This window comes from Elgaria multicarinata, chromosome 2 (genome assembly GCF_023053635.1).
Source record: "Elgaria multicarinata webbii isolate HBS135686 ecotype San Diego chromosome 2, rElgMul1.1.pri, whole genome shotgun sequence".
Lineage (NCBI taxonomy): Eukaryota > Metazoa > Chordata > Lepidosauria > Squamata > Anguidae > Elgaria > Elgaria multicarinata.
This window is the reverse complement of record NC_086172.1, coordinates 59,723,668-59,746,280: the sequence shown is the minus strand read 5'-3', so window position 1 is coordinate 59,746,280 and position 22,613 is coordinate 59,723,668. Positions and strand designations below refer to the sequence as shown.

At 42.1% G+C, this 22,613-nt stretch overlaps 1 protein-coding gene across 1 annotated transcript in view; it reads right to left on the bottom strand.

The window, feature by feature from the left end:
- LOC134393285 (von Willebrand factor D and EGF domain-containing protein-like) overlaps window positions 1–22,613 on the bottom strand; it is a 282,594-nt gene that overhangs the window by 38,841 nt on the left and 221,140 nt on the right. The window contains exons 24-27 of the mRNA XM_063118315.1: window positions 16,709–16,804; window positions 15,579–15,674; window positions 5,563–5,658; window positions 3,935–4,030 (exon numbers count right to left, since the gene is read on the bottom strand). Of these exons, the coding sequence (XP_062974385.1) occupies window positions 3,935–4,030; window positions 5,563–5,658; window positions 15,579–15,674; window positions 16,709–16,804 (384 nt within the window). The remainder of the gene's footprint in view (window positions 1–3,934; window positions 4,031–5,562; window positions 5,659–15,578; window positions 15,675–16,708; window positions 16,805–22,613) is intronic.

The window sequence follows — 22,613 nt, the reverse complement described above, 5'->3', positions numbered from 1 at the left end:
ATAACATAATGACAGTGTGGTTGTCTGTCAGTAAGCATACAGTGTTGAAATCCCTATGCTTCAGCTTCCAGCCAATCTGAGAAGTGTGCTTTACATTACAGTTTTCAGTGCTATGTTTGTTTACACCAACAATCAACATCCACTTTCAACCTGAATGCCTTTTATTTTAAATTAAAGACATCTCAAAACAAGAAAGAACAAGACAGAATGACAGAGACATGGTAAAGAATATGTTCTGCCTCGCACAATGGCAGCTGCCAGAGAAAGCTGAAATAAATAAATTGTGGAACAAAGGAAATGAAACCATATGCTGCACACTTGAACAAGCCCACAAATAAACCCAAAATTAATTAATGGTGATTGCCATCTCTCACTGTTGTGCTGCCTGTGCTTAGTTCTTTCAGTTTAAGCTGATAATCAGTAATATAGCTGTTGTTATTTCCTGCTCACTTCAGTTGAGAATATTACAAAGAAAGGAAAACAAAGAATTCAGTAGTATGTCAGAAATTGGTGGTGAGGCACTTAAAAGTTACCAGGGCTCACATGCAACTGGAAAAAAAATGAAATAACACCATGGGGACACCATGGGTCTTTCATGTGGAACCGTGACCACTTACATAAAAATGGCTTTACATATATGGTGTTAAAAGGGCCTTAGAAACAAATACCTTCATACATTTAGGTTGGAATCCTATGTATGTTTAAACAGAAAAGAGTCATACAACTCTTTTGGGATCTTTTTCTGTAATCAGGCATTCTTTCACCTGCCTGTGGTCTTAGCCTGTACTTTCAGGTGCCAGCAATCTCAGGGAGTACGTGATGGCTCCTTCTTTTGAGGAGGAAGATCTGAAGCCATCTCTACTTAGGACTCAGGAGCTTCTTGGTCCCCTGAAATGGCTTGTTTGCCAGAATCATATGGCTCTGGAGGCTCCAGATCATCTTTTGATAAGGATTCCCCTGAGGGGCATGACAAGGACCAACTGTGATTGAAGGCTGGCTTTGAGATCGATTTATAAAGCTTACTCCCTTATTCTAAGAAGTGCCACTGAGTTCAATGGAACTTACTTCCATGTATGTGTATTGGATTGCAGTATTAAACAGAGTTAGAACTACATGTGCTAGACCCCATGATGCCAAGTACAATATTCTTGGTATCAAGCAGAAGGTGAAACTGAGAAAAGGAATTCAATTTGCTAGCAATTAGAAATGGGATGCTTAAAACCATTGAAAAGAAGGGAGGGAAGAGAATTTTCCTGGTGTCTCATTTACTATTCTGCCTGGACTATTTAGTTAACAAATCTGTTTTAACGACACCCCCCCCCCCAAGCTACCATACTAAGTAAATCATCTGTCATAACAGTGAAGGCAGGTGAGCTGGAGTGATCAAGAAAAAAAAGATGGGGGCTGCAAGAAGCAATGCCAATTAGGCAGAAAGAGAGGTCACATGAATAGTTACAGTAATTACTTGCTCTGCATTGGCAAAAGAAAATTAAACGTGAAATTGGCTTGGCAGTCAAATCTGATTGATATCTTTTTTTCGTACATTTCAAAGAAGGGGGTCACTTTACTACATATTATTATGAATTACTATTATTTATGAGAAATAACTTGCTCACAAGACTGAGTAGAAAGCAGAGGGGATTTTGAGTCCCAACAAACTAAACAACTCCTTTGAACCCAGAGTTTTCATCACCACCAGAAACCTATTTCACAGCAGTCCTAGGTGATGGTAAGAATTTTTTTAATTTAAAAAATAAGTAGGAGAGATAGGGCACCTTGCAGAGTACTAAGAAAGGTGTTTGGGGGAACATGGGTACTGTGTTGCCTACCCCTGGGCTAGTAAGTGAGTTTGGGACTGCAGAAACTTCACAGTCCTATACTATCTATTCAAAACTTAAGTTCAGGAAGGACAGCAGTTGACTATACAATTGCAGCCATGATATCTCTCAATGATCTCTGCAGAGAGATCTACTGTACTACTGTAATCATACAGAAATGTTTAGCTGTGATGGCAGGTGAGCCATGGACATTCTGCCTGTCTGTTGCAAATCCACTTGACTCATTTCAACAGAGATGGTGTTCTATATTATTTTCAGTGGAAGTTTTAATGTAATCTAGCAAGTTCTCCTGGCTCTGGCTGTCTCAGCAGGTTCTTCTATCTGTAGAGACCTACTGTACTACTGGTCATGCTCCACCTGTAGGCATGCAGAATGAGACTTACTGTAATAGTGAAGCATCCCAAACCCTTGAAAGGACCTGGCGAGTTCTGACAGATACCTGGTCTATTCAAGTGCAGTTTCACCACAGGTTCTATCACACAAACACCCCAACCTGGAGGAAGTGTGTCACTGGTGTCTTGTGAGTTTGCCCCAGGTGGACTATAAAGTCACAGCCATCACCAGAGACAATCCTCCATTAGTTCATCATGCTTGGCAGGGGAGTAACAATGATTGCCTATGAACAATCATCGCATTTGGGAGAGAGAAAACAAGATTTCATGTATATGGATTTCCATCTTGTAAGGTCTTGCATTTGCGGGTCACGTGTATTTCTGCCACTGCAGGCACAAGAATTGACTTTTAAGTTCACAAGTGGCCACAGACCATTTCTGTATTGGTTTATTACACCTAAAAAGGCACTCATCTGAATTATATTATGCTTTATAAGAGCCTCTGTGAACAAGCTATCTGCCTACCTCAAAACTTTCTATAGAAAATACAGAATTTTTTCCCAGTAAACATCTTGAAAGTAGTGTAAATTGGCAGAAGCAATACTGTGTAGGTAGGCAGAGTTAGACAAATGAGGTGAAGGCTTTCTAAAAACAGTAGTCAGTGGTAACTGATTCCTCCCACCCCCACTGGCCTGCTTTGAGAAATAGCAGTAATATATTTTTGAGGTAGAAACAGCACTTTCCTAATGTACCTTGACCTTTCAAACAAGATGCCAAACAGAAGGCATTCTCTCTCTCCCTCTCTCCCTCTCTCCCTCCCTACTGGTTTGCCTGCCAGATTCCTTCAGCCATGCCCTACTATCAGGTTGTGTTAGAATTGTGCTGAATTGTTCTGTCGGATGAAGGGAGTAACAAGGCAACGTGGGAAGGAAGGCAGCTTGCATTGCTGGAAGGAAAGTTTGAATTGCCTTTTCCCCCCTTCTTGCATGTGAAAGCTAAATTGCTTTGGAAATATACGGCCTTTTCATGCCACATGTGGCTATTTCACCGCTCCCTCTTTGCCACTTTCAAGTTAGTGTGTGTGTATGTCAAGCGGGGGAGGAGGGGTGTTGGAAAGAATGAATTTTCACCTGTCTCAAATTCCCCTGAACGACAGACACAGGAAAGTGCTGCAGAATTTGTACAACTGCCAAAATAACAAACCCCCCTTAAGGATACAGGAATCAAATATGAATAGATATGCTCAGGTGTAGAGAGAGCTATGACTGATAGGAACAAAGAAGCAAAGCAAAAACCTGATTAACTAACTGTATTAATTAGCTTAGAAGGATGGTGTAGTGACATTTTGGATGGTCTCAGTCAGTGGCTGTGGATTGGGCTTTAATAATTTTCCCGACTAAGTTTAATGCCATCTAATTAGCTCATCTCACACTACAGATTTGCTCGGTTCACTTGGAAGGAATTTAAATATATACATAGACAGGATCTGAACCAAATAGGCTTAAACTCTTTCATTTCTTTGATGCAATGATAGTGCCATTAATACACTGGGACATGGTATAAGCAAACCTCTAGTAATAAGATGTGCTTCCTTTCGTAAGAAGGCTACTGATATACGTGCCGTGATATAAAAATGGAAGATTAGTACATTAATCCAAGCTAAATGTCCTGTTTAACATGCTTGTAGTAAGAAACCTCCCTGGACAATAATGTATTTCTATGGCAGGAGATATTTGGAAAGTTAAAGAGAAGTGAGAAACTTACTTTTCTGACATCTTCTTCCAACATAACCTTCCATACAGGAGCACAGATTGTTTCTCATACATTTTCCGTTGTTCTTACAAGGAGGATTGCAAAAAGCTGATTAAAAAAAGTAAAGGAAGAAAGTAACATCACTAGTAATGGGAGTGAAAGCAGCAAAACAGACAATAGCAGCCTGATGCTATGTGGCGACACTATGGTAAGCCAGTACCCATGCTAAGATCTTGGACTCTGGATTAGTACCTCTTGTGTTTTCACTGCTGTTTGTGGTTGTTTTCAGGCATGATGGAGGTGTGGCAGTACTGGTAAAGGGTTAGCCATTCAACACTGCTAAGGGCCAGATTCAGAGGCCTTGAGAGTCTTTTGATCTCACTAGAAAGTGGTCAGGCAGTAACACTATCCGTAGCTCAGCATTTCAGCAATTATTCAATTCATGGTTACATTTATATTCTACCTTTTAAATTTATATCCCTCTGCAGCTTGTTGTATCATCTTAACCTAGCAAGGGTGGGTTGCTGGCTTAGTTAACAAATGACCAAGAACCGATGGGGTGTTGTAGCGATTTGGGTGGTTTGGTAACCATGCCAACCAACCACCCTCACTGGCTTTGCAAAACATGATAGGCCAGGGCCTGAATAGGCAGCCTGTCATGGTTTAAACAAGCCACAACGAGCCATGGTGATCATGCGAATCCATTTAATGAGTTCACATGCATGATCATCTAAAGATTTTCAGTGCTCTAAAAATGCCCTGATGCACTTTGACAATGCAGAGAAGGGTAATATGCCAGTGAGCTGAAGTAACTGAATGCTATGGCAAACTGTGCATGCTTTATTTTTCCAGATCCAGAAACAATTTTCCTAGTTAAACTATTATTCAGGAGGATTGGAACACAAGGCAGAGCGAACCAGAGAAACTATAAAAGAATGGAACAGGTTATATATCACAAAATGTCTGTTCTTTCAAACAACTGTAACACATTGCCAGGAAGGAATTATGTATTATTGCAGTGGCCTAAAAACTCTCCCAGCAAATGCATTACAAATGATTAGATTAGATCAAAAATACTGCATTTGTAACCAACAGTCTGTCAGATGACCAAAAAGAAAAGAAAAAGACTCTTGTAGGTCTGTGACTGTCGGTATAAAAGCAAATCAGTTAGTGAGAGCTCTGCTTCTGGCTGGTAAAGTAGCAAAGTAGTTTATAGTCTGCCCTTCTCATTTACACTGAATTTAGATTAATGCAGCTGAGTATCAGGCACTTTCCTATAACTGTGAATACACTGGGACATGGAATAATAAAATGCGATCTTCTACACTGTGAGACATTTTCCCCGCTTATACTTTGAAGTTCAGTTAATTACAAATTACAGATCCATTTGTAGTGGGGTACACGCAATATATTTTTTCACACATTCCACTTTGTTGTTAAAATTTGTTCGGAGCAACTTAAAACTAGAATACCAGTTCAGTCTAAAATGTTATTAAACACATGATCTACACAATATGCCAGCCAAATGATATAGGATTTGTTTTGGATGAAATTGTAGTATGTATGGATGTAAAAATGTCATGTGAAGGCATACATTAATGGTATATTTGCATTATTAGCCTTATATTGTACCAACTTACCAGATTGACATTGAGGTCCAAAGAAGCCATATGGACAAGCGCATGTATTTGGCCGGATGCAGGTCCCGCCATTTAGACAAACAGGATTACAAACAGCTGTACATAAAAGGGGAAAAATCTTTATTTAAGGGGAGACCCACTCATCTTGTCATTAAAAAATGAAGTATTCTTGTTTTAAACAGGGAAACAATTGAAAATTACACCTAAGTCAGCATTGGATCGAGATAATCAAGATGTGTTTCCCCTCTACCAGCATCATGCTTTATATGATATTTGTTTTGCAATCTTTCTCCTAGATAGATTTGTATTTCTGAAACAGTTTTAGACAACATTAATTTTTGGCTTCTGTGGAAGCAAGTTAGACTTTTCCAACTTGTTGAAAAAAGGTGGCATTAAAGTCCCCCATAGACTGGATTCCACTTATATTAAGAACATAAGAAGAGCCATGCTGAATCAAACTAAAGGCCAGTCTAGTCCAGCACTCTGTTCACCCAGTGGCCAACTATCCGGCTGTGAGGAGCCCACAAACCAGACACGATTGCAACAGCACCCTCCTGCTCAAGTTCTCCAGCATCTAGCGTACCTAGGCATACTGCCTCTGATACGGAAGATAGCATATAGCCATCAGGTCTAGGAGCTATTGATAGCCTTATCATCCATAATGCTACTGATTGTATTTTAGCAATGCTGTAAAGAATTTGAGGATTCTGTCAAGAAAATCTATAAAGCATTTAAATTGGCATTTGTGCACTCAAGTAATCTTGCTCTCCCTGATTTCGACAGGACAAAAAGACCTTAAGGGAAACCTGGCTTGTTTTATTGGTTTGTAGATCAAATGAGTGGGTTTATAAATAAGCATTTCAAGGTTTGTCGTGTGATCTGAACAAATCTATAGACTGTACTATAGGAGAGAGTAGCTTCTATGAATGTAATTAATTAGGCATACAGAATTGTCCCCTGCAATCAATGAGCATTATATGTGTATGGGGGGGGGGATCTGGAGGGGGTAAATACAGCACAAGCCAGAGAAGATGAGGTGCAGCTAATTGCCATTGAAATCAATTGGGTTGAAGTGCATAAATACAAATGTGAGCCTAATTTCCCCTGGATTACATACTGAAGATGTACAATTTGTTCAGACTGTTATTACAGAAAATATCTGAATGAGATGGAACTGAATCCAAGAAGATGCCAGAGATATAACCATGATTTATACAAATTGATGAGAGCATAGTTCATGCGCTCAAGTCTTTGCTAGTACCATAAACTACAATCCTCAAAACCATTTACTCCAATGTTAGTATATTTTAGCATTTTATGAATGCTGAAATTGCATTTTAGTTGCCTGATAACACCACTTATTAAAAAATAACTTTGAAAGTGCCATTTTGCTTGCCCAGGGTCCAATATCTCTGGTTCGGGGAATTTTGCTTTCCTCACTAGCCACAGAGTCAGCCCAATGACTGTATTTGTGGTATGATTTCCCGTTACATGTTAATCAGAAAGTGAAGTAGATCATGCTGCTTATTATATCATGTATCAGGACCGTACAACTTGTCATCTATCAGCTCAGCTCACCATTTCGGGCCTGACAAATGCTTAATAAGCAGGTTGGCTCAGCAGGCAGCACAAGCAGGAGTTTTATGTTGCATTTGTTTAGGACAATGAAATTTCACCTTTCTTCCATTATGGAACTCAAGGTAGCAGATATGGGGTTGTATATGGGTGCTGACCAGACACCAGACCTGCTTAGCTTTAGCAAGATGGATGGAACACCTGCCCTCAGTTCATTCCATAGAACCACAGTTTTTAATCGAGTCGTTTATAGAGTGCCAGACATGGCTTGCAGGTCCCTTTTGACTTGGCACATCACATGTAGGGCAGGCCTGCCATGTGTGCCTTGCCAAGGGCAGATTCATATGATTGCTTAGGAACATAGGACGGCCTTATAAGCATGTACAGACCACTGGTCAACCTAGCTTAGTACTGTCTGCATTGACTAGCTGCTGCTCTCCAGAGCTTCAGGCAGGAATCTTCCCCAGCCGTGCCTAGCTGGACATGACAGGGATTGAATCTGGGACCTTCTAAGCATTTGCTATGGTCCTTCTCTTAGACTGACCAGAATAGACTGCTTTGCATGCTGTTCTGAAGCAGGGTAAGCAGACAGATATATGCTTCCCACCCAACCTGAAAGTTTGGGCGGGAAAGCAACGGTTGTGGGTTGGGAGGGGCTGGAAAGGAGCAAGAACTCACGTGGCTCCGGGTGCAAGCCTCGTGTGCTTAGGGCGGCGCCGCGGCTATAAAAGCTGCACCGCCCGAGGCTCGGCCTCTTTTGGTTTTTCGGCTGCCTATCAGGCAGCACAGACGAGGAGGCTCTTCTTTGCAGCCAAAAACAAAGCAGTTTGGAGCGAAATCGGAGGCTTGGCTGCAGCACGGAGGCTCCTCTCATCCCAGCACGGCTTAAGTGGGCGGCAGCAGCGTTTACTCAGAAACAAAGCGGTTTGGAGCAAAGGGGGGAGGCTTGAAGGGCGCAGGGGATTGGGCGAGCCCTTCGCCCGGCCCTTACTAGCCTGGGCTACCCTGTAACACCAATGTTTTTCCCATCCTTTGGGGGCGAACTTGCCAAAGTCACTCGTCCCTTTCTTTCCGGTCCCAGCCCCGTTTTTCTTCCAACACCCCCCCTATTGTTTACCACTCCTTTCCCTTATGTCCAGGGTTCATTTAACTCCCTACTTCTGGCCTTTTACCTCGTGCGTGGCCCACGTGGCCCATAAATTCACAGAAGAGTAAAAGAGCAGCGAAGCGCATCTGCCCTGCAGTATTGGGCATTTGTTTGAATGTTTAGAATCATCAATTTTGCTGAAGCTAAGTATGGCAGGGTTTATCGTTGTTTAGTAGTAGATAATTAGAAAGTTTAGTTTCACTTTTGGTTCCTTTTGTATTCTTTGCTTGTTTTACTAGCGTATTTCTGCTTGGGTTTCCATTTTAGCCTGATTTTAGGCTAGTAAATTTTAGCTTAACTTTTACTGCCTGGAATTAATTACATGCAGCTAAAATTATGAATTATAATTGTATTCTTTTAGTTGCACTTCTTGGTTGGCAATTTTAAGTCTGTGGATTGATATTTTAAACTGGTTATTATTGGCTATCTCATTAAATTTTACTTGGTTTAAATTAGGATTAAATTTAATTTATTATTATTATTATTATTATTTTGCTGTTACCATGCCTCCCAAGTAAGGTTGCGGGGGGAGTAGTGGAAAGGGCAAGGCACCTAGTTTGCCTGCAAAGCGCCCTATCCTAGTACCATTGTCATCGTCATCTGACGATGAAGAATCTTTTATTATTATTATTATTATTATTATTATTATTATTATTATTCATTTATAGCACCATCAATGTACAGGGTGCTGTACAGAGTAAAACAGTAAATAGCAAGACCCTGCCGCATAGGCTTACATTCTTGGTCCTTGGTTTTACAACGCATTGCTGTTTTGGAAGCAAGACAATGCAGCCCTCAAACAACAACTGAAAGCAAGGTATACGAAATACAGGAGTAATAAGCAGAAGAGTAAAAGAGCTAGTGATTTATCTGTAGTTACTTTTTCAGAACAATCTTCTGTGGTGCAAGCAGCAGACGTCACACAAGACGAGTCAACTTCAGTGCAAGCTTTTGAGGCTTCCCAAGTTACAGAACCTGCAGCGGTGGCCATGTCCACCTTGGCATCATCTGCAAGTCCTCACGTAGTGAGTATCAGTGCACCACAGCAGGTCATACACGTCCACCAGTTGCACTTGGGGGAACGCCTCTGTGGGCCATGAGCCCATTCTGGCCTTTTCTAGACACATTGAGTTAGGAGATACACAGGAATTTGAAACCCCTCTGCAGGCAACCCCAGAAGCATGTGTGTCTGTTTGGCAACCCACACCCACTTCTACCAGGCAAGCAGTTTCTGAGACCCAGACATCTGCAACCCCTATTATTGAATGCGCTGCTCCTGTGCCAATTAGAGCTTTGTAAACTATACAAACTGATTTGGAAATCTATAAAGAGGAGCCAAAGTTTGATCCTTATTCCTCTGCAAAGGGTATAATATCCCTTATAGAGCAATTTCTACACCTATCGGATGTCATCTATTACATGCCACCAAAGAAAGATTTGGAAGGGTGATTTTTTTTTTTTGATCTGTCTCTCTCTTAATTAGAGAGGAAGAACAGAAAGACAAAGTTAATAACAATGAGAGAAATCAGGAGCGCAGTAAGAAGAGAAAAGTTGAGAGAACCTAGGCCAATTAGTTGGCCGGATATATAATATTCATAAGAGTGGCTTTATTGAAGCACCACGAAAAGGCAACAGTGTTAATTAAATGTTTGGATATAATTTAGATGTTATACTGAATATGTATGCCCAGCATGGCTGGGGTAGGATGAGGCTTTTCAGATTGAAAGCCCAGTTTAACCCAGAAGTTAAATGGGACATGTAAGAGCCAGATTTATGGCTACAATTTATGACCCCAGCTAAACCTATCTCTGGCGAAAGAACGGATAGCGGGCATATTCTGTCACGCCCGGATGGGCCCTTTCAGCATAAAGGGCATGATGAGCAATCGGTTTAACCCCGATTATTGTGCTGGGAGTTTAACTCCAAGGGCACGTGTGCGCGGACACAGTGCAAGTTCAAGTATGAATGCTCTATTTGTGGTGGGGATCACCCATACTCTGGATGTCCCAAGATCAAAGACTCCAAGGGTGGAAGGGAATTATGCCCTAGTAACAAGCCCAATGTATCCAGCCCTGTTACAAAAGGGCCCCAGCCCAATTAAGACCCCGAACTATCCTTAGCTTTACGCGATTATATACCTCAGGATGTCGCGTCTTTTCTTTTCGAGAAGTTTAGGTTTGGCTTTAGAATTCCTTTTCAGGGTCCTCCGATCCCAGTTTCTAAGAATCAGGCTTCCATTAATTCAATGGAGGATCTGGTTCGAGGGGAAGGAATTCTAAAGGAAGTGATTGCTGGTAGGGTTTTAGACCCTTTTCCTCAACCTCCCTTGCCTCGTTCGAGGCTTTCTCACCTGGGCATTGTGCCCAAGAAATCCCCCGAGAGAATATCGATTAATTGCTGGATTTCAGTAAGCAGTCTTGCAGTCTGTCCAGAGATAAGCTAGAATATCTCAAAGACCTCGTAGAAACCATATCCAAGGCCCATAAGATCACTATGAGGCAACTTCAGGAGCTGATAGGCTACCTGAATTTTGCCTACAGAGTGATAGCACCTTGAAAGGCATCGTCCAGGCTATTGTACGATGCGATGAAAGGGGTCAAGCGACCCCTTCATCGCATACAGGTATTGGTTGAAATGAGAGCTGACCTGGTGGTATAGGCGTCTTTTTTGAAACCAATTCAATGGCATTCCTTTTCGAATGCTGACTTTCTTCTAGAAGTTCAGTTACAAGTGCACTCAGATGCGTCGGGGTCATATGGCTTCGGGGTGATCCTTAAGGAACGCTGGTGCGCTCAACAATGGCCAATGAGTTAGAGAGAAGAAGACCTTGCTGGAATTTTTCCTATTGTTATAGCAGTCTGGCAGTGGGCTGACCTCCTTTCCAATTCATCCATACACTTCGGTGTGATAACCAAGCCACAGTGCAGGTTGTCAATTCTATTTTCCAAACAAGCGAGTAAGGAGACTAGTCAGAGCTTTTATGCTCCTTTACCTCCAGTTTAATATCACATTTTATGCAAGGCATGTTCCCGGGCTGGATAATAGAATCGCTGATGCCTTGTCGCGCAACCGGATTTCCGGGTTCCCGGAATTGGCCCCAGCAGATGGATAGTTTCCAGATCCCATGCCCAGACACTTGGGGGATCCTGGAGGGACGAAGCGTTGGAAGCCATGAACAGGTCTGTAGCCCCAGGTCCCAGAGCGCTACATGAGCGCGCAGGTAGAGAATTCCACGCTTTTTTGATCTTCTCAGATTTAGCAACTCAATGGCCTATTCCCATGGACCACATAATGCAGTTCCGCGTGGCTTCGCACAGTAGAGGCGTAGCCATCGGGACTTTGAAATGGAAATTGGCATTTTTTGTCATTTGAGGCTAAGACTATGCGGTTCAAGGGCACACACCTCGGACACTAGACTCAAGCGTGCGCTTGAGGGCTGGGGCTGGAATTGCTCCAGCCCCTTCCGGCAAACGCAAGCCAAATAACCTCGATATATTGTTGGGACTACGTCAACAGTAGATAGCAATATGTTCATCACCTTATGAGCAGGATTTATTTCATGCCAGTGCCTTGATAATGTTTTTTAGTGTGTTCCGAGTTAGCGAGGTACTGGCATTCTCTATGAAGGACGTGTCTAACAAAGCTTTTCAAATTAAGGACATTCAATTCTCGGGGACAAGATTAGGATTGCCCTTAGGCAATCTAAGATGGATCAGAAAGCTAGAGGCTCTAGTATAATAGCATCTGCTAGATGTTTTGAAATTTGCCCAGTAGCAGCAATGAGAGCCTTGTTTACTAGAAGACTTGGCAGGGCTACCATTCCGACAGGTAGACAAGTCCCCAGTGACCAAGTTCCAGTTTTGGTCTGTAGACAAGAAGGCGTTACAGGCTACGGGACTGGATAATGGCCAATTTGGAACACACTCCTTCCAAATTGGAGCGGCAACTACAGCGGCAGTGGCCGGGATGCCTGAAACAAAGATTGGGGCCATAGGTAGATGGCGTTCCAGAGCCTTCAAGACCTATGTGCGTTACTAATTGGATGTGGAATTAATAGTTTTTCATTTCCACCAGATTTTGAGTCAAGATTTGAACCTCCCCTGATTCTAATGTGAACACAGTGTGGTGTTCTGGGCCAGTCGCAGAGCGTCTCAGACAGACATGGGTCTTTGCTGAGGCTTGGACTGGCAGCCGTCGTTCACTGGGTTGGACGGCGAGGTTGAGATGGGGAGGTCTATTTCATACAAGATTGGAACCTCCCCTGATTCTAATGTGAACACAGTGTGGTGTTCTGGGCCAGTCGCAGAGCATCTCAGCCAGACATGGGTCTTTGCTGAGGCTTGGACTGGCAGCCGTCGTTCACTGGGTTGGACGGCGAGGTTTGAGATGGGGAGGTCTATTTCATACTCTATCACAGTTTGAGGTTAAGTTTGGCTCTCTACAGGTGTTTGTGATTCACCTGGGAGGCAATGATTTAGGCCTTCTAAAAGGAAAGGCCCTGATTACACAGGCTGAAGAGGATTTTGAATATATTTGGAGACGATGGCCACTGTCGTGGATCGTCTGGTCTTGCATGTTGCCTCGGCGCCATTGGCGTGAGGGACTTAATATTAAAGGTTTAAATAGGGCGGTTCACAAGGTGAACAGAGAAATTAGAGCGTTTTGTGGGGAAAGTGGGGATGGGTCATCCCGAACCCTGATATTGCACCGGACAGAACAGAGCTTTATAGGGCAGATGGAGTCCACCTTTCCGATGCAGGAAATGATAATTTCCTGCAGGATCTGAGTGTGGGACTGCGGGATTTTTTCCCTGGTTGGTGGGGGAAAGAGGACCTAAGCTGAGGCTTGGTCCCCTTTTGTGGCAGGAAGGTGCGGGAATCTAAACCTAAGACAGGGACGGTGAGCCCACTGGCACCCTTGGCGGTGAGCTGCATAGCCAGAGGACCTGCTCCTCGGGGTTGTGCGGCTTGCGAGTCAGGCTATGGCGTGCAGTTGGAGACCATACTGACTGCATCTACCCACTGTCCCTTATGGCAGTGGGCGGGGGGTGCAGTGGGATGGTCTCTCCACACTCTCAGAGTGTCGTACAGGCAGGGAGCCGGTGAAACGGCTTCTTGCCTGGAGAGTGGCTCGCCCTTTGGCAGGCAGTAGGCCTGAGCAGATGTGAGATTCCCGCACTGTCACACTCAGATCCGGGGAGGGTTGGATTAACAGAATTATTCAATAAAGAGGCCCTAGTTATACCCAATGCTCTGGTGTCTGTGTCTTCTTTCATGCGTCCTCCCTCACCCACAAATATGCTTCCCACCCAACCTGAAAGTTTGGGCGGGAAAGCAACGGTTGTGGGTTGGGAGGGGCTGGAAAGGAGCAAGAACTCACGTGGCTCCGGGTGCAAGCCTCGTGTGCTTAGGGCGGCGCCGCGGCTATAAAAGCTGCACCGCCCGAGGCTCGGCCTCTTTTGGTTTTTCGGCTCCCTCCCTCCCGCCCGTTCCTAGTTTGGGATTAGCCAGCTGCTCCTTTTGGAAGGAGGGTTAAGTAGGAATTTTTCCCACAATGTGGTTTTCGCCTACTTCATACTAGGAGCGTTAGGGCGATCTGGGATATAAGTAGGTTAATTTGTGAGCAGGAAGGTGCGGGAATCTAAACCTAAGACAGGGACGGTGAGCCCACTGGCACCCTTGGCGGTGAGCTGCATAGCCAGAGGACCTGCTCCTCGGGGTTGTGCGGCTTGCGAGTCAGGCTATGGCGTGCAGTTGGAGACCATACTGACTGCATCTACCCACTGTCCCTTATGGCAGTGGGCGGGGGGTGCAGTGGGATGGTCTCTCCACACTCTCAGAGTGTCGTACAGGCAGGGAGCCGGTGAAACGGCTTCTTGCCTGGAGAGTGGCTCGCCCTTTGGCAGGCAGTAGGCCTGAGCAGATGTGAGATTCCCGCACTGTCACACTCAGATCCGGGGAGGGTTGGATTAACAGAATTATTCAATAAAGAGGCCCTAGTTATACCCAATGCTCTGGTGTCTGTGTCTTCTTTCATGCGTCCTCCCTCACCCACAAATCCTTGCACAACCTTTTCTCCATCTCAGCTCTAAGGGCTCATCTACACCAAGCAGGATAGTCCACTATGAAAGTGGTATATAAAAGGCAGGAGGCACTCCAAGCAGAATATAGCGGTATGAAAGCGGTATATAGTGTGTGTCAATGGGCCCCAACATTTGTCAGTGCACTTCAATACCACTATAAAGCAGTGGTGTGGCTCCTGCCTTTTATATACCGCTTTCAGAGTGGAATATCCTGCTTGGTGTAGATGAGCCCTCAGTCTGGGTTCAGTGGAACACATTTAGAAACCTCCTTCAGACCTTTGCAAAGAATGGAAGTGGAACCTGTGCAAATGGTGATGTAGGGGGCAAGGCTGTGTGTGGCCTCTCTCCCCATTTTAAGCCCACATGCGCTCGTCTGAATGCATGAAGGGGGCTCCTGAGATCCCAGGAACAGGAGTCAGAGCTGCTGATTTACAGGACCTAGAATGTGTGAGTAAAAGGGCTGGTCTCTAAAGTGCACAGAAGAACTGATACCAGATCCCGGGGACAGGAACTCTTTCCAGAGAGCTCATTAATACACACATGTGCCATACACTGCCATGTCTAGCTATATGTATGAATCAGGCAGCCAAAAATGTGAGGATCTGAAACAACATGAACTAAAAGATTCTGATCAGCCATCTAGCAAAACAGGATGGTTTGTGGGAGGGAAGGAACTATGTTAGAAGTTTGTACTGGGCCCGGATGATGAACTGGCACTGCCTCCATGTGTGGGCACTGCACCCTCATGTGCGAAAGAAGAGTGCTGTGCATGTACGGATGGGTGAATGAGTGATATTCAAAATCACTAGGATTCTCTGAACATCATCTTGCCACTCATTTCATGCTTGATTCCTGTTCATGTTTACGATAGCTGCTCACTTTGCATGAATGAGAAACGTGCACAAATCGAGCACTGATCAAACAGAAGATTTGTGCTACTCTCCCCAAATTTGGCAAATCTCCTCAAAGTTGTGCAAATTTCCTCCACAGACAAAAGTGGGGCTGATTCAGTCTACTGAGGAAATTTGCGCAAGTTAGGAAATTTGGCTCAGATTGATGTGGGAATCAGAAACAAGACCCACGGGTGTGATCATTTGTGACTATTTTCAGTGGACATGTGCTAACACTTGCATTCAAGGCTTTGAATGGGGCATGTTCACATGTCTTGCGAGCAAAAACCAAATTCTCATACATCGCTATGTACATGTTTACCTGTCTCGCACAAAGGACTGCTCCATCCCGGTTTGCATTCACATTCATCTGGCGCCACACATTTCCCCCCATTGTGACAATGCCTATTACACACCACTGAAAAACAAATTAGGACAAGGTTGACTGAGCAAACTATTAGTACCTGGATGTTTGCTTTAAATTATGCCAATTGAAAATGAGAGAAGTTACTGAGATTTTCTAAAGCATTTTACTACTAAAACTAACATTTTTTTTAGTAGCAAGTTTTGTAACCCCTTCCTTTCTTTTCTACTGAATTACTTGCTCTTTTGAAGGGATTGATAGAGACCTTAAAAATAGCCCAGCTATATCAAAGCAGAGATTAAAACAAAGACCCATCATGGGCAATTCATTTGAAATTCAAATACAGAGCAAAAGGTGCAGTTTATAAAACTGTAATACATGTTTGCTATTCAGCTGTAATATGAGGTGTGTTTTTTAATGGATATATATTGAGCATAGTTTGCTACCTTTACGGAACAATAGCTTGAATCTTAATGGCAATACTCCCCTTTTATATTCTATGAATATTAATGCATTCACTTGCGTAGCCTTGAATTTCACAAGCATTACCATAAACAAAGCCTCTTCTACAATTGGTGCTGTTACACAGCAAATGTTGATAAAGATGTCCCCTTTTTATAATACTAATGTGCTCTTGGAAAGCACAGCATGAGGAGTAAAGGTGTTATTCAGTCTTAAATATACTTATAAATATTAAATATACTTATATGTTGACTTTCCTGTTGAATTCTAGGCGAAATTTGGTCAAAAATACAGACATGGCCAAAAAAAGAAAGAAAAGTAGGGGTGGGGGGGACTTGGGGCAGAATCCATTATCGCTAGAGCAGACATCTGCTTAACAATGGACTTCTCCCTCCTGCAGCCTCTGTACCCTTCCCAATCTGCAACAGGTAAGTCTCCCAAGCCTCTGGAGAAGATTTTGAGAGCATGGAGGGGGAGGGACCAAGGGAAGATAGAATTCACACCTCACTTTTCCACCTATAGAAGCAGTTCCTGAGTGGATGGACTTAGTTGGATCCCCCCTTTTATTTTTTGCATCTCTCATATTCTAAAATTTGGTAAAGAGTTTATAAAAATAATATACATACATGTTTCACATCTAGGACCAACAAATCCATAAACACATGAACAGATATTTTGAGTGATGCATGTTCCTCCATTCTCACATGGTGGATCACAAAATGCTACAGAAAAGTACAGAAAAACAGGTAATTCAATTAGATGTCATGTAACATATTCAGGATCCTGCTGGTCTGTATTCTTCCATTGTCACATAGCATATTCTTGGGTTCTATGGCTGTAAAAAAAATAAATTTCAATGTGACTTGTGGTCCAGTCCCAAGATTTGTGGTAATAGTCAAATAAATGTTAAGATGGGAGATCATCAGTAACTGTATCAACATCACATCATCTTATTTTAAGGTTATGCCAGTATTGTAAAGTGTTAAATCGTTTTCATTTCAGATTGTTTGCAAAGAAAAATCCATGGATCCTTTAAACAAAAGTAGGTATCTCGTTGACATCAGTAGAACTACTATTGGAGGAACAGCCTCTTGATTCAGCCCCCTAATCTCTATGGGTTGAGCGAAGGTCTGAAGAGGACCAGCTGCATTTATGGAAGCTTTTCCATGCAATATTGAGGCACTTGATCATGTGAATCTCCATGTGATCAATCTTCCATGAGAACAACTAGCCCTACTTCAAACCTTTGCTCAACGTGTGGAAGTTGCATAAGGTCATGGGTAGGGACAGCAGCATGACTCTTCTTTCTTTTAATTTTGTGGAAAGACTTCATGTGAATAAAGTGTGAAGGGGTGTTATTAGAATCAGAAACATTGGTGCTAGGATTGGCACAGAGGTCCCAAGTTGTGGCCAAAATCCACCAAGACCTTGGATGCTCCTGAATAGGTGGAGAGGAAGTGCTGCACAAGAAGAAGCAGATGGATGAAAATGGAAGTGGGTTCCTTTACATATGTACTAGGATGAGAAAAGTCTTCATGACCATGATATCCAAGAGTCTAGGAAACCCCAGGATTTCTTGACCAAATAGTATGTTGGATATATCAGGTAAAGATTTACTCAAGAAGCCTTGCAACTTAATCTGTTTGTTTTCCAGGCTCTATTTTTACTCAAGTTTCTTATGCCTGTATTTTTATATCCAACTTTGAGATCCTTCAAATCATTAATATTTAACCATCTTAGGAAGTGTACCATTCAGTTTTAAGGAATAAATTCACTTGGGATGCAATTCTCTCCTTACAAGAATACTTTGTTTCTGTATATTGATCAACCTAGTTGCACAGTTATGCGACTCTAAATGAATTAGTACGAAGTGTTGAAACTTTGAATTGCAGTGGCTTGATTAAATCCACATCACGCTTTTGTAACAACAACAACAACAACAAATTTAGCATTTTTACCTTTAAGCAACAACTCAACTAATTTCATCTTGTATGGCTGTGATTGCAACCATTTTATGAAGTGACATAGCCAGCCGATTTTGGAGGAAATCTGGAAATGTTCACTATTTAATAAAACAACGAATGTCACATTGTCTCTGTAATGCATACGGTTCACAAAAGTCATATCTATATATCTATATCTTTTCTCTTTGTGAGTCATCTTTATCTTTTCATCATATTGAATTGTGAAGGGCACAGCATTTTTATACTTCTTCTGCTAAATCACATCACCTATTATTTCACATACTTATACCGAATACGGATTAAAAGAAGTCTTCTGCTTGTTAGGAGCAGGAGTTGAGAAGTGAACATCCTTCACTTTAAGTTACAGAAAACTTAATATATATAAAAGTTATCTAGCAAGTTCTCCCCAGTAATAGAAATATAGCGTGCTAAATGGCTTTCTAAAATCTGTTCATGTCTCTTCTGTGACAATTTTCTTTTTCTCTGCAAACTTTCCATAACTCATTAAAAAATTCTATTTTTATTTAGAGTTTCTAATGCTGACAGAAAAGAATAATAAGGAAAACACTATTTTAGCAAATTGACAGTTTTATTGCAAATATATATATTGGGCTAAAGTTTGTTTCTGCTTATTGAGCATACTAATTTTTGTGGCTGGTAGAAAATCAGTGAGCGATGATGAGGCTACGATCATGTTTGATTTCTCTTTCTTTAGGTGAGATCCCACAATTGCCTCCATATTCGTCAGGCAACCATGGGATTGTCTTGATGATGGGTTTGCCCCAGGATGGATTCACAGTAGCCACAGGTCCTCTATGCGACACAGCTGCCATTATGAAGCCATTCAGTGGCAAACCCCGGAAACTCCCCTGAAAAAAAGTCAGGCACTTACCCATTTTTTTTTTTTTTTGTCTGTGGAAGCTTGTCACAGCTGATGGTACCCCCTGATTGGTTGCCATTGGCTGGACAGGGAAGGAGGCGGATCTCCGCCCATGGTAATTTTTTTAAAAATGGGGAGGGGGAGGAGAAGAATGGGCCCCGTTCCTCCCCCCCATTTTTATCTGTATCTGCAAAGCTGCGCAGATACAGATAATAATAATTAAAAGGGGGGAGGAACGAACAGCCAGAGGGAGGTCAGAGGGAGGAGAAGTGATTGGGGCACACTGTGTCCCTCTCCTCATCCTCCTCTGGCAACCTTGTTCCTCACCCATCCCTCCCGGTGCTCAGTGCAGCAACAACTGTGGCAAAAGTCCACACTTGCATTCCTTCCTATGCAGATGCCAGGAAGGAATGCAATTATGGGAGCCAGAGGCCTCGTGGTGCCAAAGTGCCGCCATCAAGACGGGCACCAGATCTCTTATTTATTTATTTATTTATTATTACACTTATACACTGTATCCATAGCCAGGGCTCTCTGGGCGGTTCACAGAAATTCTAAAATTAAGATAAAAATGAGTATACAAAATTTAAAATTCTAAAACACAGAACATACACACATAAAGTATTAAAAACCATTAAATTGCAAGATTGGTCTTGCAATCTTCTAAGAATATGGGGATGTTATTGTTATAGTTAGACCATATTCAAAGAAGTACAAGTAAAATAATAACATAAAAGGAAAAAGGTTTTGAAGGAAAAAAGTTACAATGCAAATGTACTGGTAGCTAAAATGGCAAATAAATGGGGTAATTTCATTCCCCTCTTTGTCCCTTGAAACCTTTTCCTCAACCCCTAGTTAATATTGATACTGCAGATAACACACTAAGCCACGGCAGTTAAGCATTTTGGGCTAAACATTATGGCTTAGCATGTAGGGTGAACTATAACTTAGTGGCCCCGTTCAGAAGACACCTTAAACCACAGCTTTAACCACGGTGACTAAGGCTTTTTGCTTTATTCACCATGGTTAAAGCGATGGTTTAAGGTGCCTTCTGAACAGGGCCAGTGTGTTCATGTGACCATTCCCAACCATGGTGGCTACATAACCATGCTTTAAACATGCTCACTAACCATTTGCTGCAAAGGGTTAGTGGCTTAACCATGGCTCAGCATGTTGTCTGAACAGGCCCACTTTAGGGTAAAGGTATGGCTGAACCTGGCTAACATTTCAAGCCAAAAATTCCCCCATAAAAAACACTTCTCAGTTACAAGAAAGGTAAGCCTTCTTAAATGTTCTTCCCTACCGCAGACAGCATGCTGGCCCAGATTTAATGCTCAATTACATTCAGAAGGCTTCTGTTCCATTTGACATACATGCATCAGTATTCTGTTTTCAGTTGCTTAAAAACTGAAATCATTCAATCATGTTTTTCAATGCTGCTGCCCAATCACAGTTACCCTAAAACCATGGATTTCTCCATCATTTTGAATGCACATCTCATGTCCATCCCAGGGGAGGAAGACAAAAAAAAGCTTCTAAATGAAACAGGAAATTCTATTCTCAGAAAATGGTGTGACTTAGTGAAGTATTTCTTTTATCTATGTCTGCTCAAATGCTATCAACATTCCATAAGTTCCATCTTTTTCAGGCTGTTTCAGCGATTTGAAAATAATCATTATCTTTTATTTATAAAATTATATGCTTCTCTGAACCCAGGGAGGCCCGTGAAAACGTAAAACCACAAACATATTTTTGGGTGGTCCCACTTTGCTTCCATTCCAAACTGATAGATGCTCTACCTCCCAACTCTGCTATTAGAGGGAATGACATGGATTGTCTTATAAATCACACTGTGGAACTATGAAAAAGTTGCATTTTAGGTTTAGAAGTGCAGGAAAACATTGAGGCCTCTGCCATTTCCTTCCATGTAAATTTTCACATCCTTTAAATGGCTCTGGAATTGTTTTTTAAAATATATTTTAAACAATATCCTGCCATATTCTTTACAGGTTTCCCCTCATAACCATTGGAACATTCTCAAAAATCAATGTGATATCTCTCCCTCTTTTTTGGCATTTTGTATTTTGGAAATACAAACAGCTTAAATCGCATCCATTTAAATATAGATTTATGACCAAAACGCTACATTAACAGAAATGAAGCAGCCTATGCAAAATTCAAGTTGTTATTCTGGGTGCTTTCCAGTGAAGGTGAAGTTACATTCAGGGTTTTTTTTACTTCACCTAATTAAACAATTAAGTGAGAAGCAACCTGTTCTGAACAGATCTCATTAGAGAGTTTCATATAATTACTGATCACAGTCCCATCAAGTGCTGTTGCCATGCAATCACTATTTAAAATGGATGTACATCACGCAGGAGTGGTGCTTTGGTGGATAATAGCCGTAGTAAATTATTTATCAACATCTAGCATAATTACATGATCAAATAAAGCCTCATGTTTTGAGCCAGTGGACAAGCCTAGTGAGTCTCAATGTTTTAACTATATAAGATAATTCAAAGAGGTACTCTAGATTACATGGGTTTATGGACTGCAGCCTTTAATAATAGCTAACACAACTATAGCCAATGGAAAGCAACTTTTATACATAGAGGCTGATGGTCCTAATAAGCTTGTGTAATGTAAGTGAAGTATATTCTATGCTATCGCGATATTTTAAGAGTCGTATTAGGCTGTGTAGCCTTTGGAAGCAGAGTAGGTCAAAACTGTCATGAATATAGATGAGGTGTAAGTTTCTTTTGATTAAGACATTTGAATTTATTACTATAATTTAGATGACTGAGTTCTAGTGAACCACTTTATCTCAGACATGAAAAGTTATCTTATTTTAATCTTCCTTTGGGCAACATAGCTACTATCATAATCTTTCTATATAAATATTCCACCACATGGGGAGGGGGAGAATTATGAACAATATTCAATTACTTTTGCATGTATTTGTAATGATGACAAGCTAATTGTTTTCTTCTCATCAACTTTTTGACTTTTGCCATATTTCCCCATCACACACAGAAACATTTATTTCCTGCTTTCTATAGTTCTCTGAAAGCCTAATATGTCAAGAATATTACTAGTTAAAAAAACCATTCGACTCTTTAGAGTTGAATTTTGTTATTCATGGTTGTGGTAGTGGTGTTGCAAGTGAAGGAGGTGAGACAATAAAGAGATGATACAATTGTATGGATTCAAAAATGGGCCTCATTTATTAAATCTGATCCACAAAGGGGGATCCCTGGGCAGCTACTCCACTATGCCAGCACTAGCTGGTCAATGTATTTGGGCAAAACATGCTTTGCCTGCTGGATGTCATTTATAGAATCAGCATCTCCAGGATTTCCCCATTTGGTGAAAGGGGGCATCCCTTGTCACATGCCCCCAGGCTGCGAAACAGCATGTGTGTGAGATGGGCTGGCCCCACAGGCAATCCTTATCCTCCCTACTGGAGACACAAAACCCTCAGCAGGAGGTTCTCAGGCATCACCAGTCACCACCACCAATGCCTCAGAATGATCACCATCCCTATCCAGACAAACATAGCCCACCCAAACCATCCAAATCATCCTAAGACACTCCCACCCCACTTACAGTGTAAAGCAGTCAAAAACACACACAGTGAGCCAATCAGACTGTGCCAAAATCTCCTGCTCGGCCCTCAAAAGAGTGACA